This window comes from Dermatophagoides farinae, chromosome 5 (assembly GCF_024713945.1).
Source record: "Dermatophagoides farinae isolate YC_2012a chromosome 5, ASM2471394v1, whole genome shotgun sequence".
NCBI lineage: Eukaryota > Metazoa > Arthropoda > Arachnida > Sarcoptiformes > Pyroglyphidae > Dermatophagoides > Dermatophagoides farinae.
In genome coordinates this window covers 3,217,831-3,236,487 of record NC_134681.1, presented here as the reverse complement: position 1 = coordinate 3,236,487, position 18,657 = coordinate 3,217,831, and the positions used below count along the sequence as shown (strand labels likewise).

The window sequence follows — 18,657 nt, the reverse complement described above, 5'->3', positions numbered from 1 at the left end:
ATCAACCACCTGATATGAATGATGATCATGATGATAGACTTGGCTGTTTTGTTACCGGTACGGCATTGAATAATGACATTTATCGTTTTGTACAATTTCATTTTCATTGGCGTAATTCACATTCAAGTGGTTCAGAACATGCAATCAATGGCAATAAATTTACAATGGAGGTTTGTCTGTTTTGTTTGTTCGTTCCAATTTTTTTCCAAATTCAAAACAAATTCATGTTTATCAATCAAAAATAGATGCATATCGTTCATCAAAATGTTCGTTATGATGAAAATGAAGCAATTTTGAATCGTATTCTGGCTGGCGATTTATTTACCGTGATAGCTGTATTTTTCAATGTAAATATCAATGGAATTTGATTTTGAAATAGAAATACATGCATGTATAATAGGAAACTGATCGTCATAATAAATATTTGGATCCAATAATTCATCATTTGGATAAAATTATCAATGTTGACAGTGAATATCCATTGGAACAGCCGCTGCGATTAAGTGATCTATTACCGGATGATAAACAAACGGATTTTCTTCGTTATTATGGTTCATACACAACACCGGATTGTCAAGAGATTGTTACATGGATCATTTATCCAAAACCATTAGATATTACATCGGAACAGATGAATAAATTTCGTGAATTATTATTCAATTCCACACATAATCATCATCACAATCATCATCATAATCATCACCACCACCATCATCATAATCATCATGAATCAGAAGATTCAAATTCACAAGATCAAAATCATTTAAACCATCATTTACATCATCGTCAACATCGTTTGAAAAAAATACGAAAAAAAATTCACAATAAGAAAAATGAACATGAACATGAACATGAAAATGAAAATGAAAATGAAAATGAAAATGAAAATGAAAATGATGACGACGATTCGGACGATGAAAATTCTGATGATGAGGATAATGATGAAACTTTTGGTTATTATCGTCACATACAGGAATTGGGTTCAAGAAAAATCTATGCACCAATGCAATCGAATGGAAATGAAATTTTTCCATCACTAATGCTCATTTTGACGATGATGATGATGGTGGTCACATTGATAATTTAATTTGCAACACAATTTCAATGTGAAATTTAAAATTTAAAAAATTTTATTTCAAAAAAATGAGACATTCATTTATATATATAAAAAAAAATAAAATGTATACAAAGAGTTATTGTAGTGGAGAAAGAAATGTGGATAAAAGTGAGTGATTTGAAAAAAAAAAATGAAAATCTAATGAGCAAATATTGATTGATTAGAAATTAGTTTGTTTGAAAATATCAGATAAAAACAGCTTGCTGTGTTGATGATGGTTGAAATCTTGGCTGATGATGTGTATGATGATGATAAATGGATGATGAGTTATTATTTGATGAATTATCGGTGGCAGTCATGGTGGTGGTGGTGGTGGCAGCAGCAGTAGTGGCCAAAATATTTGCACCGGTTTGTGATTGTTGTGGCTGCTGTTGTTGTTGTTGACGGCCAGTTGTTGTTGTTGTTGCTGTTGCTGTAGATGATTGATTATTATTTGGAATATTCATTGCTGATTGATATGATGTTGCATTCGTCGGTGATAACATAATCATACCCATTGATAACATTTGTCCAATATTACCATTGCCGGTAACAGCTGATAATGCTGTCTGTCCTGGTTGTGGTCCATTTGTATTTAATAATAATAGATTACTACTACTATTTGGTGGTGGTTGTTCCGTTCCATTTATAACAGTTGTCACTGATGATCCAGATAATGATGAAGAAGATACAGATGATGCTGCAGTTGATGTTGTCGTTGTACCACCACCACTTGATGCTGATGTCCAATCATTCATTACCGATAATGGTGATGATGTTGATAATGATGCCCATGAATCTGGTGATGGTGTTGGATATGAATCTAATGGCCGTGGTTGTTGAGATTGTTGTTGATTCTGGATTAAAGTTGTTGTTGTTGTTGTTGTCGAGTTTACCTGTTGATTATTAGATGGCTGTTGTTGTTGTATTCTTGATATAGTCTGATTATTATTTTGATGATGATATGCCATCATTGTGGTATTCGATGATGTTGGTGATGATAATAATGATGCCGGTGCTATTGTTGCTGTTGGTGTTGGTGGCTGCTGTTGTTGACAACCACCATTTACAATACCACATTGTTGTTGTAATTGTTGCTGTAATAATTGTTGTCGTGGTGCAACAGCTATTGGTTGTAAATGATGATTATGGTGAATATTCTGCTGCTGTTGTTGATTATATTGATTATGATGATGATTAGACATTGACGATGCTGTTGATAATTGTTTCAAATGAAAACATTCATTATATGCTGGTGGTGGTCTTGATCCATTATTTATTGTTGTTGTTGTTTGACCATTTATCATTAATGGTGGTGATATCATTGCTGATGATTGTATAGCCATCAATTGTTGTTGTTGTTGTTGTTGCTGCTGCTGTTGTATACTATTATAATCTTGATGATGATTTGATATTTGTGATGTTTGATGATTATGATGATGACCATAATATGATGATGATGCAGTGGATGTGGGTGATGTTAAATTTGTCATTGCTGTTGCTGTACTCATATTACTTATTTGATGTTGATGATGATGACCAATAAAACCAGTGTTGGTCATTATTGAATCATCATCATGATGATTTGTTGAGGTTTGAGGTTGTTGTTGAGATCCATTTAATGAAAATGATGCCTGATGTTGATGAGAAGAAGAATTTATTGAGCTTGAATATGTTTGCTGTTGTTGATGATGTTGTGAATAATTGTCATTTGCAGCTGTAGATGATGATGTTAGAATTTCATAATTAGTACCCATTGTTGTTGTGGTTGATGGTGGTGTCGTTGGTGATGTTGTCGATGTTGCCGATGTTGTTGTTGATGGTGCACCAGAGCCTAACAATAAAATTGGTTGCTGCAATGGATTCGATGAATGATGTAATCCATTATAAAGTGCAACACAATTTCTTGGTGGTGGTGGTGGCGGTGGCACATTTGATTGATTTCCATTCTTTGTTGTCGATGATGATGAATCATTTTTTGATGAAAATGATGATGATTTGGTTCCTTTCAATGTACCAGTTGGACTTAATATCGATGATGATGCATTGCTATTGTTGTTGTTTTTGTTGCCAATACTAGTGGCAAGATTAAGATTCGATTGATGTTGATGTTGACCACTTGCCATATGATGATTGTGTTGTTGTTGTTGTTGTTGTTTATTACGTCTGGGTGCCGTATTTCTACCCAATGTACCCCATTGTTGTACCGGAATTGGTGATGTAACCATCATCATACGATTTGGATTTGGTGATGTTATACCACCACCACCACCACCACCTCCACTACCATTGTTGCTACTATTACCGGAATTATTGTTATTATTAATAGCTTGAATTGGTGGCGGTAATGTTGATGGTTCATGTTTATCTAATAATTCTACGATATCTGTATGCATTCGTGCTAATGCCACGTCTCTTGGTAATTGATCCATATTATCGGTTATATCACGATTAGCATGATAATCAAGCAATAATTTCGCACATTGATATGCACCTTCACGTGCTGCAAGAAATAATGGTGTTTCTTCACGTATATTTCGAGCATCACGATCAGCACCATGTTGAAGTAAAACACGTACAGCTTCCACATTGTTAACTGATGATGCCCAATGTAATGCAGTTTTCCCAGAATCATCAGCAATATTTAATTCACAATTATGTAATACTAATTGTTCCAACATTCCTTCATTTGCCATACGTGCAGCCAGTATCAATGGTGTTGTTCCGTCACTAGTTCTGGCATTCAGATCAACAGTTCGATTACGTAAAAGAATCTCGAAAACACCACGTGCATCAGCAGCAATGGCAGAATGTAATGGTGTACGTCCCGTTGCATCTTGTGCATTACAATCGGCACCAGCTTCAATTAGACGTTTAGCAGCATCAGCACGTGCATAACGTGCAGCTAGATGTAAACATGTTTCATGTGTTTTTTCACATGTCAATGATACATTGGCTCCATTCATCAGTAGATCATGTACGGCATTATTACTATCGCATAATATATCGGGATTATCAACATTCATCAGGTTCATTGGAAATGCTGATGCAACCATTAATGGTGTCATTCCATTCGGACCAATTGAATCAATCGATGGTGTTGGTAATGGTGGTGTCATGGAATCATGTGGTTGAAATGCCTCATAATGTGCCGAGGACCATGAACGACATTCCGATGGTTCTTCATAGATGACAGCCGCACATTGACTTTTCTCATCCACCATCAAATCATCACGTGGTGATTTAAATTGACGCATTTCTTGTCCATCCGGACAACCGGATCGAATTGAATTTGAATGTGAAAGAAGATTTGATTCACGACGGCCACGTGATCTGCTGAAATCACCACAAGCAGCAGCAGCCGTTGAATTTGTATTTGAATGATGACGTGCACTACGTGAGATGGGCATTTGATTTGTGAAAAATCCTTCTGGAAACCAGGTAATACCACGAGCAACTTTCTTTCGATTGTTCGATACTAATGCACCAAGTAATATTCCGATACAAAGCAATAATAACAATGATATGACGATGAATGTTAGATTCTGTGCATCTTTAGCATTATCCATTGGTGAACGATCACGAACATCATCATTGGCATCGAAATGCATCTGGATACCAGATTTCCGTAGAAATTGTTTCACTGGTGATGCTTGTCTATTCTGTGAAACGGATAAAAATGATGCAACATCTTGACTATTCTCGAAACATTGTCCAGTTTGACGACATTTTCGATTATCAATACCCATTATTAATTTAGTTGTACCATGTGGATTGTTTTCCCGTATATCACGTATTCGTAACACTGAACCAATCAGTATTGATACCATTCTTATCATACGTTTTACTGGTAATGGAATCTGTGCAACATTCGTGCCATTCATTTGGCTATATGGAAAATTAATATCGATAATCAATTCACCGCGAAGATAATCAGTGGATGATGGATCGGTTTCACAATCCAGACCATCCCATGCACATTCTGCAATGTCACAACCATGATCACAATGTCCATTTGCATAATTGTCTTCACAATATGGATTATAATCACGATTACAAAGATCAAAATGAAATGTTGAATGATTATTAACCATTTGTGGATTATTGTTTTGTTGTTGATGATTATGAGGATGATGATTATGGCCATTACCCGGTGAAGATGATTGATCTGATTGATCCGTTATGGCTGATCGACAATCAAAACCATCAAATAAACAATCCCGATTATTACAATCTTCATTACAGATATTATCGGAGAAATGTTCATAACAAAAATCAGCTTTTGGACATCTTTGCCATGCTTGACGACGTTTTTGATCCATTAATGAATTTTTACTATTATCAATTTCACAATAGATGCCCGAATATTGTTGACGACATTGACAATGGAATGGTGATGTCCATGAATATTGTCCAAATGGTGATTGATGATTAATACAGGTACCACCATTTTGACAATAAATTTGTGAACATGGATTCAATGATGTTTCACAACGATAACCAGTATAGCCGGGCATGCAATGACAATGAAATTTATTAACATCATCTTTACATATGCCACCATTTAGACATGGATTTGGATCACATTCATCCAAATCGGATAAACAACGTGGACCATAGAATCCTTTTGGGCATCGGCATTTATATGGCGAACCAGTGATTGCCAAATCTGTTGTATAACATGTACCGCCATTGGCACATGGATTTGATTGACATTGATCAATAACAATTTCACATTGTTCACCACGAAAACCAGCCGCACATTGACAACGATATTTTCCCATCATATCATGACATGTACCACCATGCATACAAGGATTAGACCAGCATTCGTTTTCTTGAAATTGACAATTGAAACCATATGTACCATTTGGACATTCACAACGATAATTGGATATTTCATCTACACACGTTCCGCCATTTGAACATGGATTTGATAAACATTCATTGATTTGTGTTTGACACAACATTCCTAACGAAGAAAAAATGAAATCAAATCACCAGAAAAAAAATTTCAAAGAAAAACATACCAGTATAACCAGGATTACAGATACATTTAAACGAATTAATCATATCGATACATTTACCATGGAAACATGGATTGGATTCACAATCATTGATATTATATTCACAATAACGGCCACTGAAACCATCCAAACAAGTACACACAGATGTTTCCTGACGATTCGGTATCTGTATTTCATTATGACATGTACCATTATTACGGCATGGATTTTTCGTACATTGACCATTGATTTTTTCACAATTTACACCATCAAAACCATCGAAACAAAGACAACGATAGCCATTGATTAGATCGGTACATACGGCTTTATTCTGACATGGATCTGATTGACATTCATTAATATTTGATTCACAATGTATACCGGTGTAGCCTGTGTGTATGTGAAAAGGAAGAAAACAAGAAGACAAAAAAAAACCATCATAAACATGAAATGAAAAAAAAAAAAAAAATTTCTCACAAACATAAGTGTAAACATCATCAACTGGGTATCATCATCATTTTGATTATTGTCAATTTTTTTTTTTTGAACAAATATTTACCATTCTCACACAATCACAGCATGATGATGATTATCCGATTTCTAAAATTTCAATTTCGGTAAATCAACAACAACAAAAACAGTTGATGATAGACAATGCCCAATAGATGACACTAGTGTCATTTATTCAAAAGTTTTATTTTGGTCTGTTTGTATGATATCGTTTGTCATCATCAACAACAAATTACAACGAATAGCCTGAATAATGATGATGATGATGATGAATCAAATTTTGATTGATTGCGAGAAATAAATATGTTTGTGTAATGCAAAAATGAAAAATAAAAAAAATAAAAAAATTATAAATCGTGGGAATCAAACCGATTCAATACAAATAGATAGTATAAATAGATAAATAAACAGAACAAAACCAAAACCAAAAAAAAAAAAAAAAACGGATCACAAAAACCTAATATAAATAAACTGGCCAGTGTCAATCCAAAGATTTCAATTGAATGAAATGATTTTTTTTTGTATATTTGGCGCCATTTAGGTTATGGGAAAAAAATTGCAATGATGATGATGATTCAACGACAACACACACACACATACATAGTGGTTATTAGATTTATCAATTGAAAATGATAGATTGACAATAATATAAATCCGTTTATTTATCTAAATATCATCGAAGACGACGAATAAATATTATGAAATCATCACGCAAAAAAAAAAAATAAATAAATACGAAAGTATTGAATTACACCACACACACACACACAAATATTTTGATGAAATCATCATCCGTTAATCATTAAACAAATCCGGAAATTTGAAATTTATGAATGAAAAAAAAAGTCATTTTGATCAACAAATTCAATCACTCGATATTTATTAGGTTCATTAGGATGAATCATCATCATCGTTGAATTCATCAGTCAAGTCATGTTAATCAGTGTTTAGTTCAGATTTTCTTTTTTTTCTTTTTTTTTTCCTTAAATAAATATTTGTAGCTCTATATAAAATATATATATATGACCCCGAATGATGATAATCATCGTCATCATCATCATCATTATTATTAGACACACACAAACATGTATGTTCTATGGTGACACATACAAAGAGGAAAAAAAATACTTAAAACGGACAAATGTGAATGAATAAATGAATACTGCAAACACACAAACACACACACACACACACACTGTGTTTTTTTTCTTCTGATGATTGTCGTCTTTCCCACGATCTCCAAATACACTTTACACACATACATACATCGATCAAGACTTTTTTTCATCATCATCATCGTTGTTGTTGTTGTCATTTGTCATAATCGATGCAACAACAACAACAACAATAATTGGCGACAATAATCAAAAATTTGAATGAAAATTTATTAGAAAGACAGGCTAACCAACCAACAACGATCATCAACATACAATCATCATTGATGGCCAACGAACCAATTGTTGTTGATCATTATTGAATGAATGAATAAATGTTTTATCGATAATCGCGTTCATCGAAAGGATGAATTAATTTCTATTTTGATTTGATTTGGATAATGAGAAATAAAATAAAAGACATTATCATCATCATTATCAGGTCAATGGTCTGGATTGATTTGACCGTTTTTTTTCATCTTGTTTTCTGGTTTGTTTTTGTTATTTTGTTTTGATTCTGATTTGGAATAATTTTGTTATGACTATTATAAAAAAGGCTTTGTTTTGTTTTGTTTTTTGTTTGATTTGTTGTGGTTTATATTCAAAAGAAGATCAAAGATCAAATGCTAAATAGTGAGTGGAAAAATGAAAATGAAAAAAAAAATTCTAGGATTAATTGTGGTTTTCTCTGGCTCAAAGTTCAAATTTTAAATCATCATCGTCATTATAATCGATTGATGATATGGAGATATATGTTCATTTTGCCGAAAACAACAAAGTTCAATTTGTTAAGCAGCAAATTTTTTTTTGTTTCAGTAAAGAAAAAAATTTTTTTGGCAAATTTTTTTTTTTTTTTATTTGGTGAAAACACAGCAAACAAAATACACATGCACATGTACACATCGCAACCACAACCACCACCTGAATACAAACACAAATTATTCTACGAATCAATTCGTAGAATGTGGTTGCTTTCTGTAGCCACACATAGAAAATCAAGTTTTTACATCCAGAGAAAAAAAAACGAAGATGAAATAAATGCCTAAAAGTTCAAGGAGCTTATGATGATGATGATGATGGTGGTTAAACAAACAAACAAACAAACATCAACCTCATCGTCATCCTAGGTAAGAAAGAGCAAAGAAACACACACACACAGAAAAAAATGACGATTGATAAAGGTGAAAGAAAAACCATTTCTTTTTGTTTGTGTGTGTGTGTGTGTGTGTGGCTTAGGTCAATTTCATTTATAAAATCTGCATATATGCAGAATCTGATTGCCATCAACTTTGTCTTTTCCCACCTTTAATGTGGATGGATAGAAATATTGACATTTACACTGAAGTTAAGAATTATTCAACAACAACAACATCCTCATGTTTTATAAGAACTGGTTATGGTTCATTTTTCAAGAGGCTGTATATATGTGTGAGTGGCCATGAACCGCATCAAAAAAAAAAAAAAAAATTTATTCGGTGATTTCATGCTGTTTTTTTGAGTTTGATTATTCATAAAAAAATTTAAGAAAATAATTTTGAAATGATTGAAATTTCATTTTCACTCTCATTATTTGTTGATCAATTTAAAATTGTAAATTTTTTTTTCATATTGTCTATAATGGTCATTTTAAGCTAGTCAGACATGTATTTTTTTCCACCACTTGTTTTCATAGTTCATCATCATCATTACTGGGACCAATCACCAGTAAAAATCGGAAACCAAAAAAAAAAAAAAAAAATGTCATTGTCATCATAATCTGAATGGTATGTATTCAGAAAAATACAACAACAACAACAACAACAAACTAGGCCAATGTCTTTGATTCTCACGTCAGGTTTTTGTTGTTGGTTGGTGGGTACCAAACGTTTTTTTTTTCGTCAAACAAAACGGAAAAAAAGAATGAAAAAAAGACCCGAGAGATCATAAAAAATCTTCTGGAATGTGTCACTATTGTCATTGTGTGTGTGTGTGTGTGATCAAAAACTCGATCGACCTATCCAACTGAAAAAACGGTTTATCAAGATCCAGAAACAAACCAACGTGCATACAACACAGGAAAGAGAGAGAGAGAGAGAAAGAGAGAAACGACGAGAAATAAATCTAGATCAAATGTATGTATGCACGTTGTTATTGTGTGTGTGCATGTGTATGGAAAAAGCAAAACGAAAAAAAACACAAGGTCAAATATCTTGACACACCAAAACGACAAGCCAACAACCCAACAATGTGGACCAGATGTCTAATTTGGTTTTTTTTTTCGTGCTACGTGAATAACAACTAAAAAACAACTTAAAGAAACGAAAGAAAATACAAAAAAAAAATTTTCTTTTGCTACTGCTGCTGGGTCAGAGGTTCTTGTGACCTTTTTTTCTCTCTCTCTAACTCGTATCACACACACACACACGAACATAAACTTTCTCAATGACCGCGATCATTATCATATCACATACATACAGCAGCATTCACTGATGAACAACAAGTAAAAGTATTTTCCAATTTAAAAAAAAAAAAAAAAATTTTTTCTTTCAATTCAATTCAAATCGAAATCTTTCGTGCACGACATACACATGAGAAGAAAAGAAATTTCAAAATTGATGGGTAGGTTGTTGGTCGGTTGTTGTTCGACTAGCCACATTATCCATCCATATATCTATCTATTATTATTATTGCTCCGGTTTCTTTCATTCACTCACACAAACACACACACCGTGTGGCTATTTTACGATGATGATGATGATGATGATGATCAGAAAAAAACCAGCCCAATAATCATCATATATTGATATGGTGATTTTTTTTTCTCGCCAGCTAGCTAAATGGCTGAAAGAGAAATTCCATCATTTCATTTCATTCATTCATTTATTTATGATGGTTGTGAAGAATCATCATTAGCAATTATTATTATAAAAAAATAACAAAATACACTCCAAACCATCATCGGACAGAAAAAAGGCCAAGGGTGACCACTACCACCACCATCACCATCATCATCACGGTGAAGAATTGGTGTGGAGAAAAAAAAACTTAATATACCATATGGCAAATGATTGAAATTGTTGATGATTGAAAAAGAAAAAAGGTCAAAGGTTTGTAAAAAAAAGAAACGAAATGGAATGTAAAATAAAGAAACGAAATGAAAAGAAAAAAATGGCAAATTTTTTTCCGCTCAAGATTCAAAGATTGTCTGAATCCAAAAAATTGATCTGTCCACACATACACACACACACATAAACAAATCAATTAATCATCATGGCTAATTCGATATCAGATATCCAATTATGATGATGATGATGATGATTTTCATATGAGAAAAAAAAATATTCAGTTGATTTTCAAAATTTGTCATTTTTTCTTGTTTCATTTCGATATCTTTCTTGCCATTTGAATATTGATTAGAACAGGATAAAAAAAAAGTCGAAACACTTACCAGGCATGCAGACACAACGATATGATCCACGTTCGTCAAGACAAGTGCCTTCATTTTGGCATGGATTTGAATCACATTCATTAATATTAACTTCACATCGGGCACCAGCAAAACCAATGGCACAATCACAACGATATGATCCAGGTGTATTGACACAAGTACCGCCATGTTCACAAGGTGAACCACTATCATGACATTCATCAATATCTTGCATACAATCAGTTCCCTTATAACCGGCCGGACAGCTACAAACATAGGTACCATCCACTGGACTTGTATCACAAATTGCGCCAGCTGTTTAGGTTGATGATGATGGGAAAAAAAGTGAATGTAAAATATTAATCAATAAAAAAAATGGAATAAAATCACTGAATAGAATCCCCATAAATAGCATAATACAACACAATAACCAACAGAACAAACAAATCAAATTCTCTTTCTGTGTGAATGAAATTGAGCTAATTAGATTTTTTTTTTTTTTTGATCAATAATCATAAAATACCCAAGTGGTGTACCCTACAAACACTCACTCACTCACACACACATCTGTGCAACTAAAACAGCAATAATAAAATGTAATTAATAACCCAAGTTTATTGAATCGCTGTGATAAATTCCAAAAATAGGCCTCTATAGGGTGTTAAAGTCAAGTGTTTTGTGTGCACCTTGAAAAAAATGGAAAGAGAGAGAGACCCACTTGATTATGAACGAACAATAGAATAGAAAAATGAAATTTGTAACAAAAAAAAAAAAAAAAAAAAAAAAATAGCACAGACACACACACACAATCAATTGGCCCCAAAACAAATTGTTATAATGAATATTTAATCCTCATCAACAACAAAACATCCTTAAAATAGAGACCAAAGAGAGAGAGAGAGAGAAGAAATGAGCTACATTTATGTTTTATATTAGATTTATACTGAGAAATAAAAAGAATCGGGTATCATTGACCGAGAAACGAAAAAAAATACATATATTTGGGTTTCTACTGTGTTTGTTTGTTTGTTTGTACGGGTGAATGAATTCCCGATAGAGACAAACAGCGATCAAACGAATGACAAATAATAAAAATATTCATTTCATTCACCACACATACACACACATCTGTTCATCATCAGAGTATGTGTTTTCCCACACACACACACAAAACAATCACCCGGTAAATGATAAATGATGATGATGGAGACAAAAAAAAACCTCAATCGCGTACCGTTTTTTTGTTGTTGTTGTTGTTGTTGCTATTGAGTATCGGAAATTGTTGATTTTTTTTTTGAAAACCTAAAAATAGGTTTTGTTTCGTTTTGTTTTTTCTGTCTGTCTCTCTCTCATTTTTCAATTTGATTTTGATTCTGATAAATCTGCGAAAAAAGAAAAAAAAAATTCTAGCTTCTGGCTACCAAAAAAAAAAAAAAAAATCAATGGCGATGACAATGATCAAATTACAAATATTGAGGTTATGAACAAATGTTCAAGTTTCAATTTTTATTTCATTTTTCTATTTCTATTCTATACACTAGAAAAAAAACCACTGAAAATAATCTGTGATTATTATTAGCACCAACTGAATTCAAGAATCCATATGAAAAACAAGAAAAAAAATGATTAAAAAAATTTTCAAGTTGATTTTCAAGTTTTTTTTCTGTGTGAATACCCAAACGAAAAAGATTTGTGTTTTTTTTCAACTTTAAATTCTCTAAAAAAAATGATTCGTAAATTTAAAAATTTTTCTTTTTCTTCTTCTTCTGTTGTTGTTGTCATTCTTGTTCATACATCGAAACTTAAGATTCGTGAGAATCACATATATAAAGATGATGATGATGTCGTTTTTCTTTGTTGTTGTAGTTGTATTTTTTCTCGGTTAAGCTTCATAAGAAAAAAAAATGTTGATGATGCTCTTATCAAGTAAGCGTTTTTGTTTGTGCTTGTGCATCATAAACATTTTATATAGATTGAATTGACAACAAAAAATGAAAAAAAAATTGTCACAACCACACGAACATAAATGGCAAAAAAAAGGCGTTACAAATATACCAAGCCACGCTAAACTCTATTGTAATGATGACATGCACCTATGTTTTGACGAGAAAAAAAATTACAATCGATTATCGATTGTTTTTTGGCGATTGAATAATTTATATATCTAAACTATATTATTATGTACATATTTAAAAGACGGTTAATTTTGATCGATCGATTGATTTGTCTCCCTTTGTTTGAGTGTGTGTGTGTGTGATGATTATGTGAACAACATTGATTGGTTTCTTCACAAAATAATTATTTTGATTTCATTTTTGCTATTAGGAATATATTTTTTTTTGTTGTTGTGGGAGCCAACATAGTAATAATCAGCAAGGAAAAAAGCCTAATTAACGATTTAGCTTAATCGATTTTGACCAATCAATCAAATCATCAGATATAATCATTGTTTTTTTCTCGCTTGAATTGGTTTTTTGTTTAGTTGATTAGTGTTGTTATTATTATTGTTGTTGTTGTCGGCTATTCATTAGTTTGGGATTTCGTTTTGTTTTCGGATAAATAATTGGAAAATAAAAAAAAACCACTTACTATGACATGGATTTGATGCACAAGCATCATCCAGATGACATAATAATCCCGTTTTACCAGGTGGACATTGACAATAATATGATCCAACACGATCATGGCAAGTAGCACCATTAAAACAAGGTGCATTCGCACAATCATTAATGTTTTCAGCACAAGTTGGTCCAGTCCAACCATTGACACAGATGCAATTAAATCCACCAATCGTATTAGCACATGTTGCACTATTCTGGCATGGTTGTGGTTGCAGCGAACATTCATCAACATCTTGTGAACAATATGAACCGGTAAAATTCGATGGACACAAACAGGTATAAGTATTGATACCATCAATACAGGTACCACCATTTTGGCATAGATTGCCACCACAATCATCGATATTTATTTCACAATCACGTCCAGTAAATCCAGCTGGACAATTACAATGATATGTTTTCGAAAGATGATCCGCAATACAATCACCACCATTTTGACATGGATTATCCGTTTTACATGGAATATAAACCGTTTCACAACGTTGTCCAGTATAACCAGCTTCACAATTGCAGACATATGATCCAGGAACATTTATGCAAGTTCCTTTTTGATTACAAGCCAAATCATCGCCAAGTTCAAGACATTCGTTAATATCTTCAGAACATGTTTTACCACGGAAACCATTCGAACATTCACACGTGAAACCGGTACCATTTGAATGTGATAAACAACGGGCACCATTTTTACATGGACTTGATGCACAATTATCACGTTCTTCACAAAGTTCACCACGCCAACCAGAAAGACAATTACATTGATAATGTTCCAGATCTGTATGTAGTATACAGCGGCCACCATTACGGCATGGATGTTCACGTTGACAAATATTTGGTGTTTCCACTTCACACATACTGGCAGAAAAACCTAACGGACACAAACATTTGAATGATGGTGGCGCATCTGTTGCAATAATTGGTTGACATGTTCCACCATTGAAACAACGATTCATACCAAAACAAGGATTCTGATATTCACAACTTGAACCAACATATTTTGGTTGACAGCTAAAATTTTTTTAAAAAAATGAAAAATTTGATTTTCAAGCAAAATAAATGTTTTGAAAAATTACGAAAAAAAAGTTTCATCGATTTATAGCAAAAAAAAACTTACCGACAATAAGATTTCAGCGTATTTGGATTCAAAATACATTGACCATCATTAAGACAGTTATTCAGATAACAACGTCCCGGACGATATGGTATCGATGCTGATGATAATGATGATGCAGATTGAAATGAATTCCGATTATAATATGATGATGACACGGATGCATGTCTATTATTGTTTCCGTTCACTGATATTGTTGATAACGGATTCAATGTTGTTGTATCATTATCATCAACATCATCATCGATGATAGTGGCAGTGACAAAATGATAATCATCCAAAACATTATAATCGAGCGTTGATAATAAATTTGAATCATTTGACAATGTTGATAAAGTAGTAGAAGAAGAAGAAGAAGAATTTGTTGATGAGATAATAAAACAATTTCGATTATTAAATGAAAATATGAATGATAAAAACAATAAAAAAAATTTAAATCTAAATCCAATGAAATGATTCATGTTTTCGAGCATCAATTCAAATCATTTTGATTCTATAAGTATCACCAAGACAGAAAAATTTCAAATGGAAATGGAAATGCAAAAACGATCGACAAACAAATTTAACTCAGACTACCAGAAATCAAATGACAAAACAAAACAGAAAAAATTTTCCAATGGATCCAACGAACAGAAGAATGAGGAAATTTCAACGGTCGTCGACAGGATTTTTGTCGGTTAAATTTTTTTTTTTATTTCATTTCATTTCATTCATTAAATGTGATTGATATAATTCAGCAACAGTGTTGTTGGTGGTGGTATTAACTTTTTCCCCTCTGAATCTCTCCACAACTACCACCACCACCACTACTACCGCAATCACTGTCTGTGATATTGGATGTATGAGAAAAATCCAAATGCAATGGAGGGGGTGGTGGTGGATGTATGTGTGTGTGTGTGTATGTGTTGCATGCATGCAACAAGGTAAAAATTTTTGTATGGGTCTAGGTGTGGTGGTGTTGTTGTTGGTGCGGGAGAAGGTTCAACAACAACAATTGATGATAATTATGACTTTTAATATAGCTTTTTTTGGTTAGAGCTAGCGCAACCAGGTTTTCCCATGAACAGACAGATGAACATCTGTTCATTTTTTTCTGGTGTTTGCATGCGTGTGTGTGTGTGTGTATTATTCAGCAAGCTTTTTTTCTTTTAAATGTCACCAGGATACAGACACACACAGGATACTAGGATAAGGTCGTCAGACCAAAATCAAATAAAAACAAACAAACGAAACCAGGAATCCCAGGCAGAGAATAACGCGTGTTATTGTTTGGAACAACAACAAAAGTAGCACAGTTGATTTTTGATTGTGTAAACAGAACGAACATAAACACAAGTAATCATTCAAAATTAATCAACAAATTTTTCAAGTGAAAAAAAGGGCTAATGGTCAATCAATGTGGAGAAAGAATAATCATCAATCAGAAAAAAAGGAAAACTATGTGACCACATTCACACTCATTCTCTTGGGATAAATTCTAAAAAAAATTCATATCCACGTATACTGAGAATATGAAAATCTGCTGCTGCTGCTGCTGTTTTTTTCATTTTCACAAAAAAATGAAAATGAAAATATTACATACACACAAACACACGCAGCATGATAGAATGAGACAGAGACAAACAGATATATTGTAATTATGACATTTTTATTTGTACGAAAAAAAAGAAGAAAGGGAACAACAACCAAAAATTGAAAAGGATTGGCTCATTAACTTTTTTGTTGTTGTTGGTGCACTATAGATAAAAATTGAGAATGAGAATTTGTAGTGTGTGTGTGTGTGCATAAGTTCTGTCAGTGCGAGTTGAAAATAATTACTATTTTTTCACATTTCTCGTGTGTGTGTGTGTGGTAAATCAATTTTTACCATATCGATAATGGTTAATTGATTTGTTTTGGAATCGGTGTACTGAGATGAGAGAGTTTGTGTTGTGGTGGTGGTGGCCACGCGTTTTTTTTTTTCTTTTCACTTGAAAATTCATATTTTTGCAACTTGCAACAAAAATTCTGTCAAACCAAAAGAGAAAAATTTACAATTTTTCATGGTTTTAAAATGACAGAAAATGTCCGTGTGAGTGTCGTCCAGTAGTAGTGATACAAACACTGACACTAAGACTGATTGTCAAGAACTACCAATTATAGAACCAAAAGAGCAAAAACAATTATTTTACCCTCCTGGGGACAACGATGAATCTTGTGAATCGTCATCATTTTCATAATCTCATTATGCAACATGCAAAAAAAAACACAATGATAATTTGCCTACAAAAACATTGAATTTTTACAAAAAAAAAACAACTAAATCATTCAAGCAGACTGAATGAAATTCCACAAACAAATATTTTATCGAAAAAGGAAATCTCAATCAGAAGAAGAAGAAAAATAAAATAAAAGAAAAACAAAATTCACTTGTGAATAATGACCGGAAATTTTTAGCCAACACCACACTAACAACAACACTTGACAAAATAAAAAAATGGATTTACACTACACACAATTCATTGTTCGCGTCAAATATATCCGATTCTCAGATGATGAGAAAACGGATCTTCATAATTTCGTATGTGAAGTGATGATGATTAAAATCAAAGAATGAATGATGCTCAATATAGAAACGGATTATTATTATTTTTTTTTTTTTTTTGATTTCAGTTGAAAAAAAACAAAACAAACACACTTACATGTAGAATTCGAGATCGAATATGGATAAAATGATGACGATGATGATGATAATTTGGATTGATTGACAATTAATATCAGACAAATGTTGATAAATAGTAATGAGAATCGTTGTATGGCAGCCATTTTGTTTTTTGATGAAACAGAAGAAAAAAAAATGGAAACGAGATCAGCTGATGTGATGAATGGCGCTTTTAGCGCGCCTGGTAAATAAAAATTCAAGAAAACAAAAGTGAGAGAAAAAATAATAATACGATTCGAAAATTCTCACTCAAAAAAAAAAAAAAATACTACACACGCACACACACAGTGACGAAACACGATTAAAAATAAAAAAAAAATTGGTAATAATTGATCAATCGATTGATTGATTTGAATAAAAATAAAAATTTTTATGAATGATGCACAAACACACAAAAAAACACAAATAAAGTTGAAAATTTTTTTTTATCGAGTAAAAAAAAATTCATAATCATATTCAGCACAACAAATTCATCATTCAAACACATGTCACATACATAACATGCAAACGAAGAAAAAAACAAAATTGGTGACACATTTCATTCAAATGATGATGGTGATGATTTTATTTTATCCAGAGCTTCTTGTTCTTTGTACTTTATCATGTTTCACGAACGTGGCAATCCAGTGATGTTTTTTTTTCTTTCTTTCTTTCTTATGATTTTGTTGTTGAAATATTTTGATATAAATCGATGATAATTATTGATTATTGATTTAAATATTAAATAGAAATCCAACGTGATTGATTCGAAGAAGAAATAATGATTAATAATTAAATGAATGAATGATGTTTCATTGATTTGATGACAATTTTTTTATTCAGTTATCATCGTTACTGTTGTTGTTTATTGTTTGATTGATTGATTGACTAATTATCATCATCATTATTATGTTTGTCGTCATCATTCAAAATAACGGTGAAAAAAAAATGATTTTGATAAAATATCAGGCAAACCGTACCACAAACACTTGGAATTATCGATTGAAAAAAAAAATTCAAATTAATCACAATTATTTCCAATGAATTTTTTGAACTTGTTGTCGCGATTATTGATT

The 18,657-nt window shown here is 32.4% G+C and overlaps 2 protein-coding genes across 2 annotated transcripts; one reads left to right on the top strand and one right to left on the bottom strand.

The window, feature by feature from the left end:
• The first annotated feature begins 14 nt into the window (after positions 1 to 14).
• LOC124499463 (carbonic anhydrase) lies at positions 15 to 5,511 on the top strand. The gene is made up of 3 exons (XM_075731423.1): positions 15 to 170; positions 246 to 347; positions 401 to 5,511. The coding sequence occupies exons 1-3, from the start codon at positions 15 to 17 to the stop codon at positions 1,085 to 1,087; spliced, it is 945 nt and encodes a 314-aa protein (XP_075587538.1). The 3' UTR covers positions 1,088 to 5,511.
• Positions 1,113 to 17,980, bottom strand: LOC124495534 (uncharacterized). The gene is made up of 6 exons (XM_047058933.2): positions 17,583 to 17,980; positions 14,905 to 15,088; positions 13,762 to 14,798; positions 11,194 to 11,487; positions 6,127 to 6,492; positions 1,113 to 6,068 (listed from the first exon to the last, which is right to left on the bottom strand). The coding sequence occupies exons 1-6, from the start codon at positions 17,704 to 17,706 to the stop codon at positions 1,303 to 1,305; spliced, it is 6,771 nt and encodes a 2,256-aa protein (XP_046914889.2). The 5' UTR covers positions 17,707 to 17,980; the 3' UTR covers positions 1,113 to 1,302.
• Positions 17,981 to 18,657: the final 677 nt, after the last annotated feature.